This window comes from Micrasema longulum, unplaced genomic scaffold (assembly GCF_059751315.1).
Source record: "Micrasema longulum isolate JH-2025_06_02 unplaced genomic scaffold, ASM5975131v1 h1tg000654l, whole genome shotgun sequence".
NCBI lineage: Eukaryota > Metazoa > Arthropoda > Insecta > Trichoptera > Brachycentridae > Micrasema > Micrasema longulum.
In genome coordinates, this window is record NW_028277850.1 from 80959 (window position 1) to 103172 (window position 22214).

The 22214-nt window shown below is 32.7% G+C and overlaps 1 protein-coding gene across 3 annotated transcripts in view; it reads left to right on the top strand.

Annotated features, from left to right (window-relative positions):
• ACC (acetyl-CoA carboxylase) overlaps positions 1-22214 on the top strand; it is a 143200-nt gene that overhangs the window by 72859 nt on the left and 48127 nt on the right. For all 3 annotated transcript variants that reach the window (XM_088229246.1, XM_088229247.1, XM_088229245.1), the window contains 10 exons: positions 7999-8119; positions 8932-9039; positions 10887-11027; positions 12652-12832; positions 13829-13936; positions 16028-16122; positions 18369-18462; positions 19260-19375; positions 20529-20699; positions 21670-21832. In XM_088229246.1, coding sequence (XP_088085372.1) covers positions 7999-8119; positions 8932-9039; positions 10887-11027; positions 12652-12832; positions 13829-13936; positions 16028-16122; positions 18369-18462; positions 19260-19375; positions 20529-20699; positions 21670-21832 — 1298 coding nt within the window. The remainder of the gene's footprint in view (positions 1-7998; positions 8120-8931; positions 9040-10886; positions 11028-12651; positions 12833-13828; positions 13937-16027; positions 16123-18368; positions 18463-19259; positions 19376-20528; positions 20700-21669; positions 21833-22214) is intronic.

Below are 22214 nucleotides of genomic sequence, written 5' to 3' on the forward strand. Positions count from 1 at the left end.
ATGCTGTTATTTACTTATCACATGTGTATGTATGTGCGTATATTAATATATGTTAATATATTTAATACCTTACTACCTATAAACCTATGTGGGAACATTTCCTTATTTTAACTTGTTGTTGTTTCTTTTAGTCTTTCCAATGTTATTCTTACTTTTAACTTCATTTATTTACTTATGTTTCACTGCTGCACTTGAATGTATCGCTAATATAATATAATAATAAAAGCCCATAGGGCGGTTAAACATTAACTTCTCTAACCATGCTGAAAGTATGCAGTACCATGGAATAAACTCTCTTAAAAATCGAATAATAATGTTAGACCAGTTATTTTTATTCAAATTAATAAAAAATAAAATTGATTCTCCTAACCTACTTGAAAGACTTACATTCCGTGTGCCATCTAGACCGACAAGACAAAATCTTCTGTTTTACACAGAAAACGCGTCAACAAACTATTTTAAACAATCTACAATACTTAGAATATGCGACCAATATAATAATATATTTACCGAGGCTGATATTTTTTGAGAGAAAAATTTATTAAACTTTATTATTATGTACATATTTTTTCATTTCGTTTCTTTTACATTTTTTAAATTTTTTTATTTAAATCTTAAAGTAGGGCACACATATCATACATATTGTTATGTGTGTTCTAATAATAACATTGCAAATATATTTAATTTATAAGTTGTTTATCACATATGTCTTGACCATTATTTTAAATTTTGATATGTTTTTTTCTTCATAAATATTTTTTTCCATTTCGTAATACTTTTTAATTGCTTTAAATAAAATTGAATTTTGTGACTTTGCCTTTTTCCTAAATGGAAGTCTAATTTTGTTCTTTTCTCTAGTATTGTGATCGTGTTCATGCTGGTTCCGATCAATTTTTTTCCAAAATTCTGTTTTTTTATTAGAGTTTATAATTTTATGAACAAATATCATTGTATTGTAAAATATTCTTTGTTTATATGTTAATAATTTCATTTCATTTACCATCGACTTTACCCTCGTGTATCTGTTTTTTTTCAAAATGATTCTAAAGGCTTTATTTTGTAATACAGTTAGTTTATCTATGTTTTCTTTGTTTGATAAAAATAAAATGCTACTGCAGTAGTTAACGTGTGGTTCAATAATTGCTTTGTAAATAGTTTTGCAGGAGTCCTTATCAATAAATCTTCTGATCCTTCCCAAAATTGAGATTTATTTTGCGAATATCTAAGCCATTCAAAAGCCCAAAAATTAAATTTACATTGTTTAAATCATTTGTTCATAGCTTGTTTGAATTTAATTCTATAATATGGTATCCTAATTATAATACTCGCATTCATATAACGCGGATTGAATCGCTGCAACGTAAATGTTTAAAATCGTTAATATTCAAAATCGGATCAAATACTTTCATAATTCACTCTTATGGTCGTCTAGAGTATTTTCATATCTTCAGTTTAGAATTAAGAAGGATTTTGACTGGTTTGATATTCTTGCAAAAATTATTATCTAACTGCATAGATGCCCATGATATTCTTGCTCAGATTAACCTTAATGTACCTCACCGTAACTCGCGTACCAATGCGGTCTTTGCTGTGGGAAATTATAAAAACAACAGAAAGTGGCAATATTTGTGTACATACTGTTTGTTTACCTAATAAAATAAATAAATAAATAACATAACCAAAAAGCGCTATAAATGAACAAATTTTCTCATTGAATTTATGCCTTTTATTTAATCGTGAATTTTATTTTACTTTAATTTAATTAAGCGACCGTCAACTTATTTCAATGTTCCGGTTTCGGCCAAAACTAGAACAGAAGCCGAAATTCGGTTTCAGTTCCGGCTGAAAATCTTCTTTCGGTCGATCACTTGGCGTTTCAGAGCCAGGCCGCGAAACTTCAGAGGAACGTTCTTCATGGTAATCTTTTAAGAAAAACTTTTTTTATAATGATTTGAAAATGGAGTAAATCTTTGATTTTCAAAGAAAACTAAACGAATTCCACAATAAAAAAAAAGGAAACGACTCGTGCTTGGAGTGGGATATTATAAAAATATAATCAGCAATTTACTAATAGCTTAGTAATTCAATATTTCAATTTCGATTTATTAATTTATACGTTTACGTACATTACAAAAAATATATGCAAGTCATAACAAGACGAAAAAATTAGCAATATAATTTGAATGCTTGAATTGCTTCGGGAATAAAAGCGTAACATCGCTGCTGTTTTCATTATTATCCATATACGTATATTGTATATGTGTATGTCATCACTGTCATACGTATTATTATATAACTTTTGATTCCATTTTCGACATGTATTATAAATTTTTATTAATTTTATTTTTCTATTACTATTTTGTATATTATGTATATTGTTTTAATTATTTTGCATATTTTTTATAAGTGGCCACTTAATCCAGCCAATGACAGGTCACAAGCCCTGTAATTTCTTAGACTTCCATATTCCCTTCTCAAAAATGTGTTCATTTCTATTGAAATAAATTTAAATATAAACAACTCCCTAGGGAGGAAACCCAGCCAGTCTGCAAGCATTTGGACATACTCAAACATTGTTTAAAGATACCAGTCTCAAAGATGTCGCGAAAGCGATTAAACTGGTCAACCAATTTTTGTGGATTTCAGCATCCTCTCCTTTTATTTCTATAATAAATAACAGCTAACTTCCACCAAGAATTTTCGCTAACAGACTTGAATTATAATTTCATCAAAAATCAAGATTTTTTTAGTCAATTGCTAAAACATATTTTCGCAGCTCCCTTAATAAATGCTACAAATAGTTGAGTCGCAATGCATTAGAATAATAATGATTTGAATACACGGCTTATTTGTGTAGCATTTATGTAGAAGGCTGAAAAGAGGCTTAAAAATGCTAATTTTGAAGTTACATAGCTGTAATAGTTACCTAACGATTTTATACTTTTGTTTGTAATAAGCTGTGCGTTTCCCTTTTATTCAAATTTTTAAAAATGTGCTTCTTTGATATTTAACTTTTTTCTAGATTTCTTGACCTACAACACTCATTTAAAAAATATACACGTTAAGTCAATATTGTGCTCAGTCACAATAATAACTAATTAATTTCTTATCATTCCCTTTTCCGATAAAAATAAACCAGGCAGGAGTAGGAACTGTTATCTGGATTGATCGATTTTTATCGATTGGCAACAATGCGTCACGAGCGCTGGTGTGTCGGAGCGAGATGGCGACGTTTGAGTTTTCCTTTATTTTTATTTTTCCGTCCGCCGTGGTGCCGTTTCGTTGGGCGGCCGCTAATCGCTGTCAAAATGCCGGTATCGAGATCGGGCATATCTCTCGCTATAAATAACGTTATAATCAAATCACATTCGGTTGAAATAACGATCGTCGAACTGGCACTTTTCTGGAGAAATTTCTGAATTCAAATTTGCAACATGGCGGCGCGATGCGGCTTGCCAGGCGCAGGGCTACCTGAGAGGTTAGTCGCAACTGTTTTTGGACTTTGAAGTAAAATTTTCACGGAATTGCGGCGGTTGATAAATTATTTAATGTGTGTCGTGGAATTTCACACCTCGGTTCGCTTTTTTGCTGTGATTTTGAATATCAATTTTCCGTGTTCATCACCTGACAAAAGTTCAATGTTTACGTTTTAAAGTGTCAACAAATAACGAAGTGAATATTCTTCTCGGTATTGTATATATTATTATATCGGGAAATGTTAAGCTCCACGGTTCAGTATTGATTTTTTAAAGACTTCAATGCCAGATTAAAGATAATTAGAGTTAACTTATATTTTATTACTGGATTCTAACTTGATCCCATTACGATACTTTAATTATACACCGTATTTCTGTTTTTATTTTTATGGACTCTATTCGAGAAAATATACGTGTTAATTTTACATAATGAAACGTAAAATATTAAACAATATTCTCCCCAATTTACCATTACCGAGGGTTACGGTATGTATTTATTTATTCATATTTTTCTCTTACAAACTAAGAATAATAATAAAAATAATGTGTTACCCGTGCCGAGGACACTTAATAATATACTTATTTGAAATGTATTTACATTAGAGAATAAAAAAGAAGACTAACTTAATGAACAGAGAAATACTCAATAGATTTAAAATATTCTTTCCAATATGCTCGTACATACAAAATGATACGTCAATCCTCAAACCACTCTCATACACACTTTTGTCTAATAATAATGTAAAAAATAAATAAAATTGAGCGGGAATTTCATACTCATTATAAAACGAAATAATACAGACTAAAATGGATACAAAGTCATTGGAACAATAGGCTTCTTTCCCCCTCCCTCCCTCCGGCAACTACACGTGGACTGGACCATCTTCTAGGAATTTAGCAAAAACATGTGTTTGCACTTGTGCGATACTGCAACAGTGACTAGTGTCTACCGAACATCTACAAAAGCTACCCTTCGGCTATTTTTATCTGTTATGTCATCCATAGTGTTGAATTGCTTTATCTGTTTAGTTTTTTATTGTTTACTTTTTAGCACGAACACTTTACAAATTTACTATTATGCTCAATGTTTGTTTTTGTAAATTTATTGATAATTTTAAGATGCCAGAATTTCACTTGTCCATGCACTTTGTAACTGCCAGACGATTAGCAATTTTGCTTCAATAGGTAAATGTTATTAACTATCAAATATACAAATTTAGTAAATGAGGTCTAGAATTCCAACCATCCATGCGCTCAGTAGCTGCGATACTTGTTATCTAACTTCTATTTTTATAAATTAGTTTTTTATATATATATATTTTAAATATTACTAAATCTCTTAACTTTATTGTCAAATAAAAAAATTAAAAATGTAAATAGAGGCTAGATTTCTTATTGTCTATGCGCTCTGTAGCTACAAGACGTGCTGTAATCTAGCTCCTGTAAATCATAATTGGAGACGAGAAGCAAGAATCCCAACCGTCCATACGCTCTGTAGCTGCAAGACGTGCTGGGATATTTATTTATTGTACAGCGCCCTTGAGGTGATTTTCACAAAAACAGCGCTATATAAATTATCCAAATATATATAGAGATAATTAACAAATATCAGACAGTTTTAAAAACTAGGTACATATATATGTCCATCTATATTATTTATATTACAAAATGCACAATGAAAATAACAAAAACCTAACATAAGCTGTACACTTGTGGAGCGGTTGATTCAATATTGGTTTGGGCGAATGAGACAATCCATTTTACTTCTACCTAGCTCCACTATCTATTTTTTTATAGCCTTCCAATTGTTATTAGTCTACCAGGAAGTATATGGGATTTAACAAAATATTCCAATTATATGTGGGAAATAAAAAGATTTTTATGCATTAATTATGAATTAATTAAGAAATTACGGTCACCCATATATTATAAGTTGCTACTACTACTACCATCACGCCATTTCTCCGTAGGGGTAGGCAGAGAGAATGGACCGCCACACACGTCTATCCTGGCATATATTCCTAGCTTCCTCCACATTCATACATCTTGTCATACATGCCCTTCGGTTCTGTCTGCTTTTGACATGACCAGATTTAAGATTTCGGTTTATCTGATCATGCCACTTCTTCCTTGGTCGTCTTCGTCTAATGTTGCCGTTCATTTTCGCCATATATACTTGTTTTACCATTTTTTTTTTTTAAAGAAATATTTTCGTTCTTATGATTTACCCAAATATTTAATTTTGGGGGCCATTTTCAACGAGTTGTAAATAACTCACTATTAGAAAATGGGAATCAAGTTGGGGTAGAGTAGGATTCGAACCACGGACCTTTTGTCCGTGAGTCCGAGACACTAGCCACAGGACCACAACTCATTCTTTCATCGTCCATTCGTTCTACGTGACCAAACCATCTCAGAGACCCTTTCTTAATCTTATCAATCGTACTTGACTCAGATTTACACTCTCCCCTGATTTCATCATTTGTAACCCTGTCATACATTGATTTCCCACACATTCGTCTAAGAGATCGCATTTCAACCGCGTTCACTCGGCTTTCATCCTTTCTCTGCCAGTTCCATGTTTCACTTCCATACATAAGTGTTGGTACTAAAACTCTGTTGTGCTTAGTGCTCCGTGTTGCAATGATAATAATTTTCCTCTTTGCAACAGCGCAGTGTAGTGTGCCAAATATTATTTATCCATTGACAGTATTATTATTTACTATCTTTTTATTAATAAAACATTTATGTTAGTTAGGTAAAATAATTTGTAATAACCTGTTAGTAATAATTTATTGTAATAACTTTTTTAACAATCATAGAATTCAATTAGGCTAGCCAATTAAAAAAAAATCTATTATAAACTTTTTTTCTTTATTGTGCATGCCGTGTTCACACACAATTGATGAACAATATCTAAAATAACATTTTGTGATTATTATACTATTGTTTATTGTTTGTGAACCATAAAAAATAAAATAATTTGATACATGAACAAGATATTATACTTAAATTTATTTCAAGAGAGAGGGAAAACATTTTTAAGAAGAATATATGGAAGTGTAGGCATTTACAGAGCCTATGACCTGTCATTGGCTGGTTTAAGTGGCCACTATTTTAAAAATAAAATATTTAAAAAAACAAATAATTGCTTACTTCTGCACGGGAGAAGTGAGGGGAGCGCGGCGCAGTATCACACTCCCCCCTCCCCCTCCTCGTTTCTCCCCTCCAGAAGTAAACAATTACTTGCTTTTTTTAATATTTTATTTTTTAAATTTTACTTTGTTCTAAAAAAATATTTTAATGTGCCAATATGTCTTTTTGCTCATACTGATTATCGTGGTTTCGGATGTGACAGGGTTTAATGAACACCCTGTATATATGTATTTTTAAAAATTATTTTTTATGTTTCTGATTCTATATTTGTGGTGATATACTCATGTGTCTGTGTCAATTAATTCTCGTCCCATCTCAACACAGGACTTATAGTCCCATGGATTTGGGACTTATAGGTCTCAAATAATGTAAATAAACTTATGTATGTAAATAAATAAATATATTATAAAATCTGAATCATTTTCAAAATTCAAATCTGGTTTGACCAATAATATTTTTTATATAATTTAAAGTTCTTTATGAAAAAAAAGATTATTCCTTGAATGTATAAAATATATCAAATGTATTCCTTGGCCCAAGATTCCCCAATGAGGAATATATTATAACCAAATTATGTACATTTAAATGTCTATGAAATGCCTAATAAATAAAAACAATATTAAAATAAGTAATTAATTAATTTATTTTTATTGCAATCTAGTAGTTTGACATCAAAATGAGTTATAGCAGGCTTTCATATAGTCATAAAAAGATGCTCATTCCATGGAGCCTGTAGCTCAATCACAAATAACTATCTACGTGCTTAAAAACATGCTAAGCATTTAAACAATCACAATGAACAATAATGAACATGCTCTACTAAGTTTATTTTATGTTTTCCTCGTAAATAAATACAGTTCATTGCTGAAAAATTGGTGTTTACTATAAAAAAATAATACAATATATTTCATTTGCAAAATAGTAAGGAGTATCTAATACAAAAATGTAAAAATTAAATTACGATTACTATGGCGACTGCTTTTCTTGACATTTGGCTTGCCAACCGCCGGCTAAATGCAACAAATAGCATGATAAATAATAAATAAATAAATAAAAACAACAGTTTTGGAATATTTTCCATATTTACACCGGTGAAATTAAAATATGTGATTACGCAGCAGGATTACATGTCGCGAAACGTAAATATTTTGACATTTAATTTTAGATGTTCACGGATATTCCATTGTGATCGCGAATACGATAAACAACCATGGTGAGAAATTGTTATCACGTCGCTTATTAGCACGTCGATAGTTTGTGATTGAGCTACTGCTTTACAAAAGGTTTCAACAAACATTTTCATTAATGAATTAAACACATGTCTTTTAGTTTCATCTTTTAACGTCTGCTTTTAACTTCTTTCCAGACCGTCTATGTCCCAAGGCACGGTGTTGATGCACAATAACCGCCTGCAAGAGAAGGACTTCACAGTTGCCACTCCCGAGGAATTCGTACGGAGATTCAAAGGGACGAGGGTTATCAATAAGGTAAGATATTTTGAACCTGTTTAGTTTGCAATATTTACATACATATTTATTTATTTTATTACCATAAACGGCAAATCTGCCTTTTACAAATATTTATAATATTAACATATTTGGCAAATTTTTTTTTTTTTTTTCAAAACATGAATATTTTAAAAACAAGATTTATAAAAAAAAAAAAAATCACACCAAAAATTATACAAGATTTATATTTAAAAAAATTAACCTAAAAATTATTCAGCATATTCATAAGTACTGTTTCACACAGCTAGGCAAAGTGAACAAAAAATTGTATATGAAATGCATGAATAAATAAATATAATTACCATTCACCATCTTTGAAAGTTCAAAAGGTTTGTTCTATAGGAACAATACCCTACAACTAAATATATCAGATACGTGGGAATAACTATTGCCGAGTTCATGAAGTCTATTTAATACTGTATTACAAGTATACACTGTCTGTGAATTGTTGCTACAAAACGGTGGCACCTGTCTAGTCATTCTTCCAGGCACCCTGAAGTTGATGAGAGATAAGATATTACTTCATGTTTTGCTTCATATTTTTTTTCTCTTGTTTCTTATAACTCGCGTACTGTGAACATTAGAAAATAATTACTAGCCCAGTAATGTTTTGTTCTGTATGTGTCTGTAAAGGTACGGTTTCCTGGGAAAGCGCTGCCATTATCTAGCGGTCGTAATATGTGGTGATGCAGTGGGCATAATAAGATGCTCTATGTCTTTCTTAAAATAGGGACTCGACTAAATCTGGGACGGTTGATATGTAATCTAATACACTATATTTTCCATTTCAGGTGCTGATCGCCAACAACGGTATCGGAGCAGTAAAATGCATGCGATCAATAAGGAGATGGTCCTACGAAATGTTCAAGAACGAACGTTCCGTGAGATTCGTCGTCATGGTACGTATAGCAATATGACGCCAGTTACCTGGAGTGTGAATCTGAAAATCTTCTCTTCTGGTGTATTATTAATAATCGTCAATATGCCGAAAATGAAGAATGGCACTCTAACAGTGTATCAGTGACATAGGTTCCATATAGGCAAATAAGTAGTAACTTCCCTATCAGATTGTCATAAAACACATGTGAAAAAGAACTCACTGAAGCTCCGACATCCATGGAAAATGTATTAAATAATAAATGTAATACGAAAATAAACAGGAGCAAAACCAAAGTAATGACTGTGGCCCGTAATGAGCAGCGAACGAATATAGTAATGTCAGGAGCACCTCTGATAAACGCAAAAGAATTTGTGTACCACGGAAGCAGAATCACCTGGGATGGGAGAACAAAAAGAGAAGTCGACTGCCGCATACATCAAGCGAGGCTTGCGTTTAACAAAAAATCAAAGATTTTTGGGTCTAATAATATAAATCTAAAACTCCGCAAGCAACTTGCCATGACATATGTATGGAGCATATTGATGTACGGTTGTGAGACATGGTGCCTTACCGAAAGAGATAAAAAAAGACTAGAGGCCTTCGAGATGTGGTGCTACAGAAAAATATCAGGAATTTCCTGTAGAGACCGCATAACTAATGACGAGGTTCTCAGCAGAATCGGCAAGGGAGAGGGAATGACTGAGGGGACGAATTACAGAATGTGCCCCCAGCGGGAATATTTGAAGCAAGTGTGCGAAGATTTAAACTGCGCCTCATATGTCGTGCTGTAGAGGGCAGCAGAGAATAGAGACTATGGAGGACGAGATGCAGGACGTTGCTGCAAACCAATCCCCAGGATTGAGACTGCGAAGAGTTCGACTAATTTTCCTCTGCCTGAATCAAATGCTGACCTAGGAGTATATTTTCTTTGACTGTCCACCACAGCTTAAAGCTTAGCAACAAACCGAATAGAAAAACTTGTGCACTTATTCTACAATTTATTTATGCTTTATTAAGTTAGTTCATAACATCTTAAGAACTAATATAAACTTTTAATAACATATCAATTTTTTAATCAAAATTTCTCAATAACATATTTTTTCAAATTAATTTGAAATATTTCGAACTTTTCTATCTCCTTTCAATTCAGTGTACAGCTTCAATCCCTTGTACAATGAGTTTTTCTCCTCATTGGTAATCTTATATTTTTTTATCCGCATTAAAATTATTTTTTATCCACATAAAACCAGCTTTAAAACTAAAATAAACCTAATTATTAACGATGGGACAAATTGATCGAATAAAAAAATTATTCATTTGATGTTGTTCATGAAAAAAGTATAAATGTCTTATTTTTTGGTGAATAATTAATAAACCCACTAAAATAGGCTTGTTTTTGTGTTTTTATATAAATTTTCGGAAACAGAGTTCCATGTTTGCATGAAAAAACTGATAAAATCGATTTGATCGAAACATGGTCAGTGATCATTAATTTCCCATCACTATTGTCATTAGTTTGGCAGCTGTCATTTTAATCAAGCTAAATTTTAAGGACTATAAGGATCTTATTTCGAAAATGATGTTTTCAAACAATTTAAGAATTTTTGCTGAACTCATACAATACAATATTTTTGTTCAGTATGTCTGAGAAGAAGCTCGTTTCAAAAGTGAATAAATGTATGGAGAAAACGACAAACTTAAATGTCAACCAATGTTTCCTCATTATATCCGAGATCTTGCTTTTTCCGTGATCTTTATAACTAAGTTCGACTGTATTCCCATATTCCCTACTCTAAAGTATTCTCCATCTCTGTTGTAATAATTTATTTTTCTACACCGTACAAATAAAAGTTGAAATGATTCCAGGTAACCCCCGAAGACTTAAAGGCAAACGCGGAGTATATCAAAATGGCTGACCATTACGTCCCAGTTCCGGGAGGATCCAACAATAATAACTACGCCAATGTGGAACTCATTCTGGACATTGCCACGCGAACGCAAGTGCAGGTAACATTTTCATTTATAATTCCGAGTCAGCCTGCGGTCCCGTGATAGGCTGACTCATGGGTCAGAGGTCTGAAGATTTTATAAAATCATAAATATTCAATTTTTTTTTTTTGTCTTAGGAATAAAACAAAACAAAACAAAAGCACGCTGTTTCTTTTCTCCTTAACTTTTTATTTCGGTTACTGTAGGCCTCGCGGAATAGCGATCAGCGCGTTTACCTTCCATGCCAGAGGTCTCGGGTTCGATTCCCAGCATGGTTGACATGAAATATTTATTTAAAAATGTGTTCTTATTGGATATTGGTGTACCAATGTAGTGCCCTATGCACCATTAGGTGTGGAAAGGGAATGCTGATGCTGCTGTACACTGGATCGGTTCTTTTTTTTATTTTCTTTTATTCAGATAGCAAACATGAAACAATATTACCACTAAATACAATTTTTACATTAATTAAATACATATATTTACATCAATGTTTCCCATTACGTAAAAGAAAAAAACAATTCTTGTGTACATAATGAAAAGTGAAGTCTTACAGTAGTTTATTTATTTTATTCTAATTATTAATATTTTTAGGATAACATATATAAATTACAAAAAATTATAATAGGAACGGTGTTTTTAATCAGTTCTACATAAATAAGTTGTATTCCTGACTGTACTTTTTATTTTCTTGTTTCATTTTATTAAAGAAAAATATTCCTGTGTAAGTATAATGATGTGCTGTAGTTGTTTTTAATTTGGGAATTAAGATATGACCACCTGTTCTTGGATCCACTTTTCCCTCTCTTGGCTAAGAAGTGTGACTTTCCATCTTATTTTATCATCAAAAAGATTACCGCGATGGGCCAGCCGTTTCTCAAACATTGATTTACAGTAAAGTTGAAAAATAATATGTTTTTTTTCTGTATATTTAAAATAATACAGTATTTATTTGTGAGAAGGGTTTATTTTTTCATTATGATGTTCACGTCATGAATATTGAATCAGTTCAACATCGATTTTTGAGAAAGATAGGCTGGAGGTTGGGCTTATCCAGAGACCTATATATGTATAATGAGTTAGAAACTACCTTAAATATATCTTCTCTTCAAGACCGTCGAAATAAATACGACCTTCTAGTCCTGTTAAAAATTCTCAACTCACTCTTTGATGCGCCTGAACTTCTGAGCTCAATAAAATTAAATATCCCAACTAGAAACCTCGGACAAAACTTACTCTTTCATACCGATAACCATAGAACTAACTATGGTTTTTATTCCCCTTTCCCCAAAATTCTGAAGTCTGCCAACAAACATACCAGTCTTGGTTTCTTTACTAACAAGTTGTATTCTTTCAAATGATCACTAAATCAAATTAAATTATCAACACCTCTCTCCCACTTCCACTCCCACAAAGTCTACTATAGACCATTGAGTCTTTCTACTTTTTTAATAATAATTTTCTATGTATTAATATGTCCTTAAAAATGCCCATTGGGCGTATATATAAATAAATAAATGTAATAAATACATATTAAACAGCAACCTCGTTTCTTCTGTCAATCTCTAACTGGGGTAGGAGCTCCAACCCTCAATCATCAAATCCTACAAATGTATAAATGTCTCGTATTTTTGTATTGCAGGCGGTGTGGGCTGGTTGGGGGCATGCGTCAGAGAACCCCAAGTTGCCCGAGCTACTCCACAGGAACGGCATAGCCTTCATAGGCCCACCAGAGAAGGCCATGTGGGCCCTCGGAGACAAGATCGCCTCCTCCATCGTGGCGCAGACGGCCGACATACCCACGCTACCGTGGAGCGGCAGTGGTAAGCCAAATGCTTTGCAAACATATTACTTCAGAGACGGAGGACATAATTGACTCTCTGTTATCATAGTAGAAGCAAAATAGACAGGACAATAATGTCATTTTCCAGCTCTGTAAAAAGCTTCGATCGTCCAGGACAGGACAGTTGAGCAATACCGTAGTTCAAGAACGGAACACTGCAAAAATGGATAAACTACGATGCGCGCGTGGTGAGCGTAAGTCATTGTCCCGTGGAGATCTGCCCTTCTATGGACAATATCTCGGTCCAAGTTTCTGTTCACACTAGGCCGATAGGATTAAGACAATATGTCTGAGGCTGGGAAAAGATAGTATTTTCGATTTAAATCTATAGCAACAGAGTAATTAAGCCAGATGAATTTCGAAAAAAAATTGTTTTCAGGCTTTGCCTAGTATGTGAAATAATTCAGTCAGATGAATCTCTTCACAACAATAAAGGTTTCAGCTCTTTAACTTCACTTATATCAACAAATGGTAGAATGGATGAAATATGGATGTTCAAATATAAGCAAAATGGTGAATGTTACACAGTGTGTAAACTAGCCACTTAAACCAGCCAATGACAGGTCATAAGCCCTGTAAATGCCTAGACTTTATTCCCTTATTTAAGGTATTCTCCACCCCTGTTGTAATTTGTATAAAAAAAAAATTAAAAGTTAGAGCATTTAATTGTATTTCAAATTTTCTTGAAAATGTATGAAAAAAATTACAAAAATTAACTAATTTGATCGATGTCACTAGTTCTTCCGAATTAACCAATGATAGTGTGATAGATTTCTGGTTTACAGGAAGCCAATTCAGAAGAGAACTTGTGAGGTCACATTACAAAATGATCAGTGATTTCAGAAGTACAAAACTTTTTTAAAAAATCATAGAGCTGATGATGTTTTTTTTCTTTTTTTTTAAGCTACTAACTTCCTCATTCTGTAGCTCTACTCGGATACATTTTCTAAGCATGTTGTCTTTGGTAATATTACAGAACTGAAGGCCCAGTACAGCAACAAGAAAATTAAGATTTCCTCGGAACTCTTTGCCAGAGGGTGCATCAACTCCCCGGAGCAAGGCCTGCAAGCTGCACAAAAGATCGGTATGCCACCTGTAACTGTTATCGCAGCTTCAGTGCTGACAGGCGCCGTGTCGCAGTTGGTAAGACGGCCAACGGTGGGACTGGCTTCACGGCTCCACATTGTCTTTTATAAAAGAAGTATTTGCGTTCTTATGATGTGCCCAAACATCTCAATATTGAGGCCATTTCCAATTAGTTGGAATTAAGTTGTTTTTAGAGCTCGGTTCAAACCGTCCGCGACACTAGCTTCAGGACAACAACCCTTTTTTGTCATAATTTTTTTTTTTTTTAATAAAAAATAAATATTTAATTTTGAGGGCCATTTTCAACAAGTTGTAAATAATTCACTATTAGAAAATGGAATCAAGTTGGGGTAGAGTAGGATTCGAATCACAGACCTTCGTTCCGTGAGTCCGAGACACTAGCCACAGGACCACAACCGGATTCATTCTTATTTTTAATTTTTAAAAGCAAAATTTTTTTGTTTTTTCATGCAAAAAATGTATTGGATTTTAACGGAAGTTTTGTCTGTTTTTTTCCCAAATGAACAAGAATACCCAACATAATTTATTTTTTTTACAATCTTCTTCTGAGTCTTCACCGTACACTGCACAAATATCGCGAGCAGCTTTGGCAGCTTTATTCCTTCAATTGAAGACAAACGGAAGGAGGTGTCAAAAATGCTCACTTTCGTCTACTTGACGTCACTTAAACACAATATCTTGTAGAGCAGAAATTTTTCTTTCAAATGACCCTTTACCATTTTGTTTTACATCTGGTGCGTATTTTTAAATTCGGAAAAAAATAGATACAACTTTTTTAACACGTCATAATACAAATATTTCTGTGGGTTAGGTCTAAAAGGGCCAATATCGAAAATCACAATATTAAATGTGAGTAATTTTTAAGGCAACTTCTGGTGTTTTTATAATTATTTTTATGTCATTGTTTAGGCGGCCTCCGTGGTGTAGTGGTCAAGACGCTTGACTCACACATGGAAGGTTCCGGGTTCGATTCCCGGTGAGAACTCAAAAAATTAAAATGTAATTTTTCTCAAGCCTGGGTATACCGTGATGTAAGTCACCACTGTAATTCGGCCTCCTGGCCTTTTGTGGTGCAAAAAAAAACTGCTTCACGTTTTTGAAACTACCATCAATAAAAAAAAAAACACTACCGAATGTGTATATACAAAAATACAAAATAGTAAAATACATATTTTTAATTAACATTGACCATCTACAAAATGCTGGCAAGAAAAAAACAAAATCTATCATTGGCCTCTTTAAACTCAAGACACCGATTTTTTTACGTTTTTATAATCTTAAAAAAATATATATATATGTGTTTCAAACCCCTCCATACTGCCGTCATAAGAAAGAAGGACGCATCTAACATTTTTTTCGAAAAGGAGTTGAATACATATACGGAATCAAAAAAAAAAACGCATCTACTAAAAATACATCCATCTTTCTAAAATAACCACAACCCTATTATTTTCACTAATAAATGAGACTAAACTGCAAAAAGTCTCGAAGATTACTAAATATAAAAGGCTGTTCTGACTTATATAATTATTAAAGACTGATTAAAATACTTATTTTTTCTTCTATTCCGTTTTTTAAAACATCTGAAATGAATGTACCTACTCGTTTTCAATTAAATTTAAGATCTGCTGGTAATTTCAAAGTTAATTGATTATTAGGTCTATTAACACTAAAAAAGAAAGACGTTTACTTAATTATTAAATAAAAGGGGTGTTTCTAGCTAGAAACGTCTTTTCATTGCAGTATAACATATTTTCTTATTTTTTTTTACTAAAAAGAAGATGAAAATGTAAATTTTTTAAATATATAACGTAAAATTTATTAAAATTAATATATATATTACGTTAGGACAAACCATAAAACATACTATCGCATAATAATGTACTTAATTTTTGTAGTATTTTTCACACAGCGAATTTTCCAATCTCCGGGTTACAAAATATTTATTTTCTCCATTTTTTGTTCAATGTAGAAACGTCCGTCTTTCTTATGACGGCAGTATAATCAAAATTAAAAAAAAAAAAAATGTTTTAGATATAATTCCAACATAAAATTATCTCTGTTAAAGGTTTTCCTGTGATGATCAAGGCATCAGAAGGTGGTGGTGGTAAAGGCATTCGAAAGGTGGACAACCCAGATGACTTTCCCAATCTCTTTAGACAGGTACCATCTCCATTAATAATTTTTATAATTTAAAAAATATCAATTATTCTAATATGAAATGTCAATCAACTTTTTGTTTTTTTTTTTAATTAAAAATTTTTCAAATGAGATATATGAAAAGCATAATTTGCTTTCCTTGCTTAGATTAGATTTAGATTTATTTATTTATGACAAAATACAAGGTAACTTTACATATTACATTACATTACATATTTTATTTGTATGAAATCATTCAATTTTTCCAATCATTTCAATATTGTTAAAGAGAAATCTTTACAAATGCTGGGCTTCATACACAGAATATCCAAGCCATTTAGAAATGCAGCATCAATAATTTGTTTGTATAATTCTCTTGTACGTAGCAAGTTGGAATTTGGAAGTATTGTTTGGTCACCTCATTATGTGATTTATAAAAATATAATTGAAACTATACAGAACAAATTTCTTCGTTCTTTGTCGTTTAAGTGTAACATGGGCAGAATACTTCAATGTTATGAAGAGCGCTTGGAGTATTTTAAAATTGAAAAGTTAGAAACTAGGAGACAAATTATAGATATGATGTACTTGTATAATATAATTCACAATAATGTTGATTCAGTGTTTTGTGTTCAAAGTGTGTCATTGTACGTTCCCCGTAGGCGCCTTAGATCACCTAATACATTTTACCTTCCAATTTTTACAAACAATATGGCACATTTTAACCCTCTTGCAAGTATGTTAAGACAAAATGGAAAAAAAAGTTAATATTGACATTTATCATGATAGAGCAAATGGTTATAAAAAAAACATTACTATGTATCTTAGATCAAATGCCTAATCCTTATTTTTGTGTATGTAAATTAATTTTAGTCTATTTTATTATATCTTATTTGTTTTTAATTTCTCTTTTCTTTTCTTTAAAAAAAAATAAAATCTTTCTTTATTTTTACCTTTCACTAAACTTAATCTTTATTTCATTTTCATTTCATTTTTTTTGCACCACAACAGGCCAGGAGGCCCAATGACAGTGGTGAATTACATTACAGAACAACCAGGCTTGAGAATAATCAAATTTTAATTTTTGTGTTCTCACCGGGAATCGAACCCGGAACCTCCCGTGTGTGAGTCAAGCGTCTTGACCACTACACCACGGAGGCCGCCAATTTATCATTACTTAAATTGATTTTACACTCTTATTTTATAAAATTTATGAAAGATGTTGGAGTTCTATAATTGAGAATATATGTAAAGAACGTTAGTTATGCTCACTTAAAAAATGTATGTATTTTATGTATTCTTCTTGAACTTCCAAATAAATAAAAAAAAAAAAATAAAAAAAAAAGAAATATTCCCAATCATCAAAAGTGCATCAGGGGGATATTATATATAATAACACAGTAGTTTAAACAAAAAGTCAATTAAAAAAAATCACATATCACTTGTTACACGGGCTGTAAGAACTATTTTATTTAGGTGTTTTTTAAGTACGTATATGTTTTGTATATTTTTTAGGTCATTAGAAAGTGAATTGAAAAATTTATTGCTGTATACAAAAAAATGATTATTTTTCTGTTAGTCCTAGGTTGTTCGCAAGTTGAATGATTTGACGCTCTCGTATTGATTTTATGTATGTTGTAGTTAAAATTAAATTTAATATTTGTCTTTATTTTATTCTTTTTCCGTCTTAAATATCATTTTTATTTTTTCTGTGTAGATTAATTCCTCTAGATTGAGCATTTTTGTTATTCTATATAAATCTGTGGTTCTAGTATATTTATTAAAATTAAATGTTACTTTTAGTGCTTTATTCATTGTTCTTTGTATTGATTCTTGCATCTGTTAACTACATTGCGACCATATTATTAATCCATATACAAGGTGTGGAAGTATAAAAGCATTGTATATCATTAATTTTGTGCTTTTATCAAAGACTTCTGTTCTCCTCATTATTCCAATAATTGGACCCAGTTTTTTTTATAACTGCTTTAATATGTTTTGTCCACGTTCATTTTTCATCCACTTCCAAACCCAAGTTCTTTACATTTGCTTTTTGTTTGTTTAATTTGCTCATCTTTAGTTATTAGGTTAAGTTTTTTTGGGGCGTTCGTTTTGTTTTATTATCATATATTTAGTCTTATTTGTATTTATTGTTAATGAGTTATTATCTAACTAGTTCATAAATTTATTCAGATCCTCATTGATGTTGTTTTGCAGTCCCGCTTACCTGTTGGAATGAAATTTTTAATGTCATGTGGTAAAATGTTCAGGTCCAAGCGGAAGTTCCCGGATCTCCGATATTCGTGATGAAGTTAGCTAAATGCGCTCGCCATTTGGAAGTCCAACTCTTGGCTGATCAGTATGGTAAGTTTGACTGGGTATCGACTTTTTAACAATTTCAATACAACCGATGCTTTCATTTTTATTTGTTTATTTAACTTTTTGAGCATACATTAGCGAGCCCATCGCCAAAAGGCAATTTCTTCAAACCTACCAATAAAATGTGTTACAGTTAAACCCCTAAATTACGTTTTTTAAGGGACCTATGAAAAATAATGAAAATGGAGGGAAAATGTAAATGGAGAATAAAAACAAACAAACCATCATGCCGTTTCTCCGTAACGGTAGGCAGAGAGGATAGAACACCTTGTCATTCTGCCTTTATTATTTATTTTTTTTTTTCACATTACAAACAATAATTAACCCTTACCAGTCCAATGTCAAATCTCATTCGACGTCGATTTTTTCCATATATCATACTTTGGAAAATCATAAAATATAGATAATAAGGCCATTATTATGTACATTTCAAAAATAAATCTCGTTTTTACTACAAATTAAGTTTTTATTTTTTTTATATGGAAAAATTCGTTTCTATTATTTTCCAAAGTATTATATATGGAAAAAGTCAATGTCGAATGAGATTCGACATTAGACCCGTAAGGGTTAAGAATAAAAATAATGTGACCTCGCAGATACATACAGATCTCGCTTCCTCTATATTCATACGTCTTCTCATGTGCGCGCGCCGATTATTCCAACTTTTGACATGTCCATCTTCAAATATTTGTTGGATTTGGTCATGCCATGTCTTTCATGTAAGTTTATTTCATAAATTAAAAAATTATTAAATAAATAACCGTGCGTCATTTGTTTTTCAGGTAATGCTATCTCTCTTTTTGGAAGGGATTGCTCCATCCAACGTCGGCACCAAAAGATTATCGAAGAAGCTCCGGCGACCATTGCTAATCCTGATATTTTCTCGGAAATGGAGAGGGTAAGCGGCCAGCGTCATTTATGCAAGAATGAGTGTATCTGGGAAGTATGTTATGGAGGGAAAGAATGATATTGAAAGGTGGGTGAGTGGCGAGAATAAGAAAAATTATAATAATTGGAAAATTGTTTTCAGGCGTTGCCTAGTAAACTGGTTCATCCGAATGAATCACACTGAGGTGATAAAGGTTTTAGTTCACAAAAGTCAACAGATGGAAGAGTTAAGAAAATGTGGATGATTAAACTTGGGCAGAAAAGTGAATGTTACAGAGTGTGTAAAGTAGCCACTTAAACCAGCCAACGTCAGGTTATAAGCCCTGTCAATGCTTAGACTTCCACATTCCCTCCTCAAAAATGTTCTCCCCACTTGTAACAAATTTATTTATTTATTTTTTGCACCACAACGGCTGATGAAGCAAGTCATCGTTTTCTATAGAATCCAATACAACATATTATGCAACTCTAACAGTGGTGTAATGGTCAGCGCATTTGCCTACCATGCGAGAGGTCTCGGGTTCGATTCCCGACATGGTTGATATGAAATATTTATTTAAAATGGTGTTTTCACACCAGAATATTTCATAGTCCCCCGACCGGTACCTGAAGCACAAAACTGGTTAAGGTACGCTGCGATTGGTGTACCAATGCAGTGCCCTATGCACCATTAGGTGCGGAAAGGGATTGATGATGATGAACAGTATTGCGCATAAAGACGAGAGCATCGTCCTGCAGTACATTAACATCGTCCCTACCATGGAGATATGAAGAACAAGAAATGTGGCCTATAAAGAGACCACAGGACGCAGTCAACGCCCAGTTCAGTCAGTCACTCAGTTCCAGCATGTAGTTCAAGTGCAGTTACTTCAACACCTCATCGCTGTAACCCTCGCGCGACATAATTCATTATTTATTCGCCATGTAATAAATACACCTTAAACAGCAACCTTGTGTCTTCTGTCAAACTCTAACTGGAGTAGGAGCTCCACCAACCCTCAACGGCATAATCCTACAGATATCATGTCTTGTATTTTGTTTAGACTCATGTGACATCGTAGCCTCACAAGGGTTAATTTATAGATGCAGAAAGCAAATAAGACTGAAGAGGATAGGGCGTTGCTGAATTGAAATGAGAAATGATTTGTCTGTTGTCTCGCCAGTCTGCCGTCCGCCTCGCCAAGATGGTGGGATACGTGTCGGCCGGCACCGTGGAGTACCTGTACGACCCGTCCGGCTCCTACTTCTTCCTGGAGCTGAACCCCCGTCTGCAGGTGGAGCACCCCTGCACCGAGATGGTCGCCGATGTCAACCTCCCCGCCGCCCAACTGCAGGTCAGCGGTGCCTTTCCCCTCGAAAGATCTGTTGGAACTTATGAATTCATTTGTTTTACTACTAAAAAACTGCGCTAAATAATTTCTCGAAACAGCGATGTAATGTTGTGTTGCATTAAGCAAAAGACAACATAGTTGTTAGGGAAATATCACGTTTTTTCTTTTACATTTTTAAAGTAATAAAGGTGTATGAAATACTGTCCAATAAAATCAAAAATCGCTAAATTTAAATTTGTAATTTTGAATTCCCGCAAAAACTGTCATTCCATTGGCCACGCCCCTAATACGCCACGATTCATGTATATTTGTTCCTGACCATTCAAATTTGTTTAGAACATGGTCATGAATCTTGATGTCACAACTATCAAGGCCAAAGATGTCGCGTTCTTCTAGCGACATATTTAAATAAAAAAATCTTTTTAAATTTATATATGAAAACATTTCTCCGCAATATCCATATTGTTTTTGAAAATACAATCAATTATCTAAATCCATTTCATATATTTTTATCGGTATTCGTAGTATGTGATATTTCCCTATTGTATAATGAAAGCTAAATTTCAGTAATTTCTTCAGTTTTAATTATTCTTTTATATTTCATATTGTGTATTACATTATTAATTGTTCACTGCTGTGACTATTTCTGTAAAACATTGTTTTGTAAAAGGTTCTTTGAACTATTTATGAATAAATGAATTAATGATAATCTTCCAATGAATAGAAATATTTTGTTGTTATATGAGTACCTAAGTTTGGTCTAAATTTCAAGGGGCATAATTTGCCAGTAGAAAAATTATTTCATTTTAGTTGACACAAAACATTCAAGTATATTTTTTTATCAGAAATATCTTTTTTATTTATTTTTTTAATGGCGCTATTTCGAGAGAACTATGTTTTAAAATGGCAAAATCACATGAATTCAACACGATAATTATGAAGACCACAAGCCTTAACGGTTTGTATATTTCAGATTGCTATGGGTCTGCCCCTGTACCACATTAAGGACATCAGATTATTGTACGGAGAATCTCCTTGGGGTATGTCGGAGATTGACTTTGACGATCCGAGGCAGAAGCCGCAACCTTACGGGCACGTAATCGCTGCGAGGATCACCTCTGAGAACCCCGACGAAGGTACGCGCCTACAATTTTCATTCATTCAGTTTACATCGCTCAATAGAAGATTTGAAAAAGTGAAATCACAGAAATCCTCCCAATAAAAAAATCAACATTCATTTGGCTAATGCATTGTAATGCTGTATGTTACTCATTACTTCTCATTACGGTAGATAGCAGCTTTTACGATGAAATAGATTACCAGCATGTGCCAGAAATCTGACGATATCATCGCCTTAGTTTTTGTCTGTTTGAGATTATGAATTAATGTTTCTCACCTTTCAAAGTATCTTATAGCTCTGTCATCTGAACGATGAATATGTTGACAGAAAAAAGATAAAACACATTTTTCAAATAACGAGTTTTTCAAAGAAGATGTTTATTCCTTGGAATACAGCCT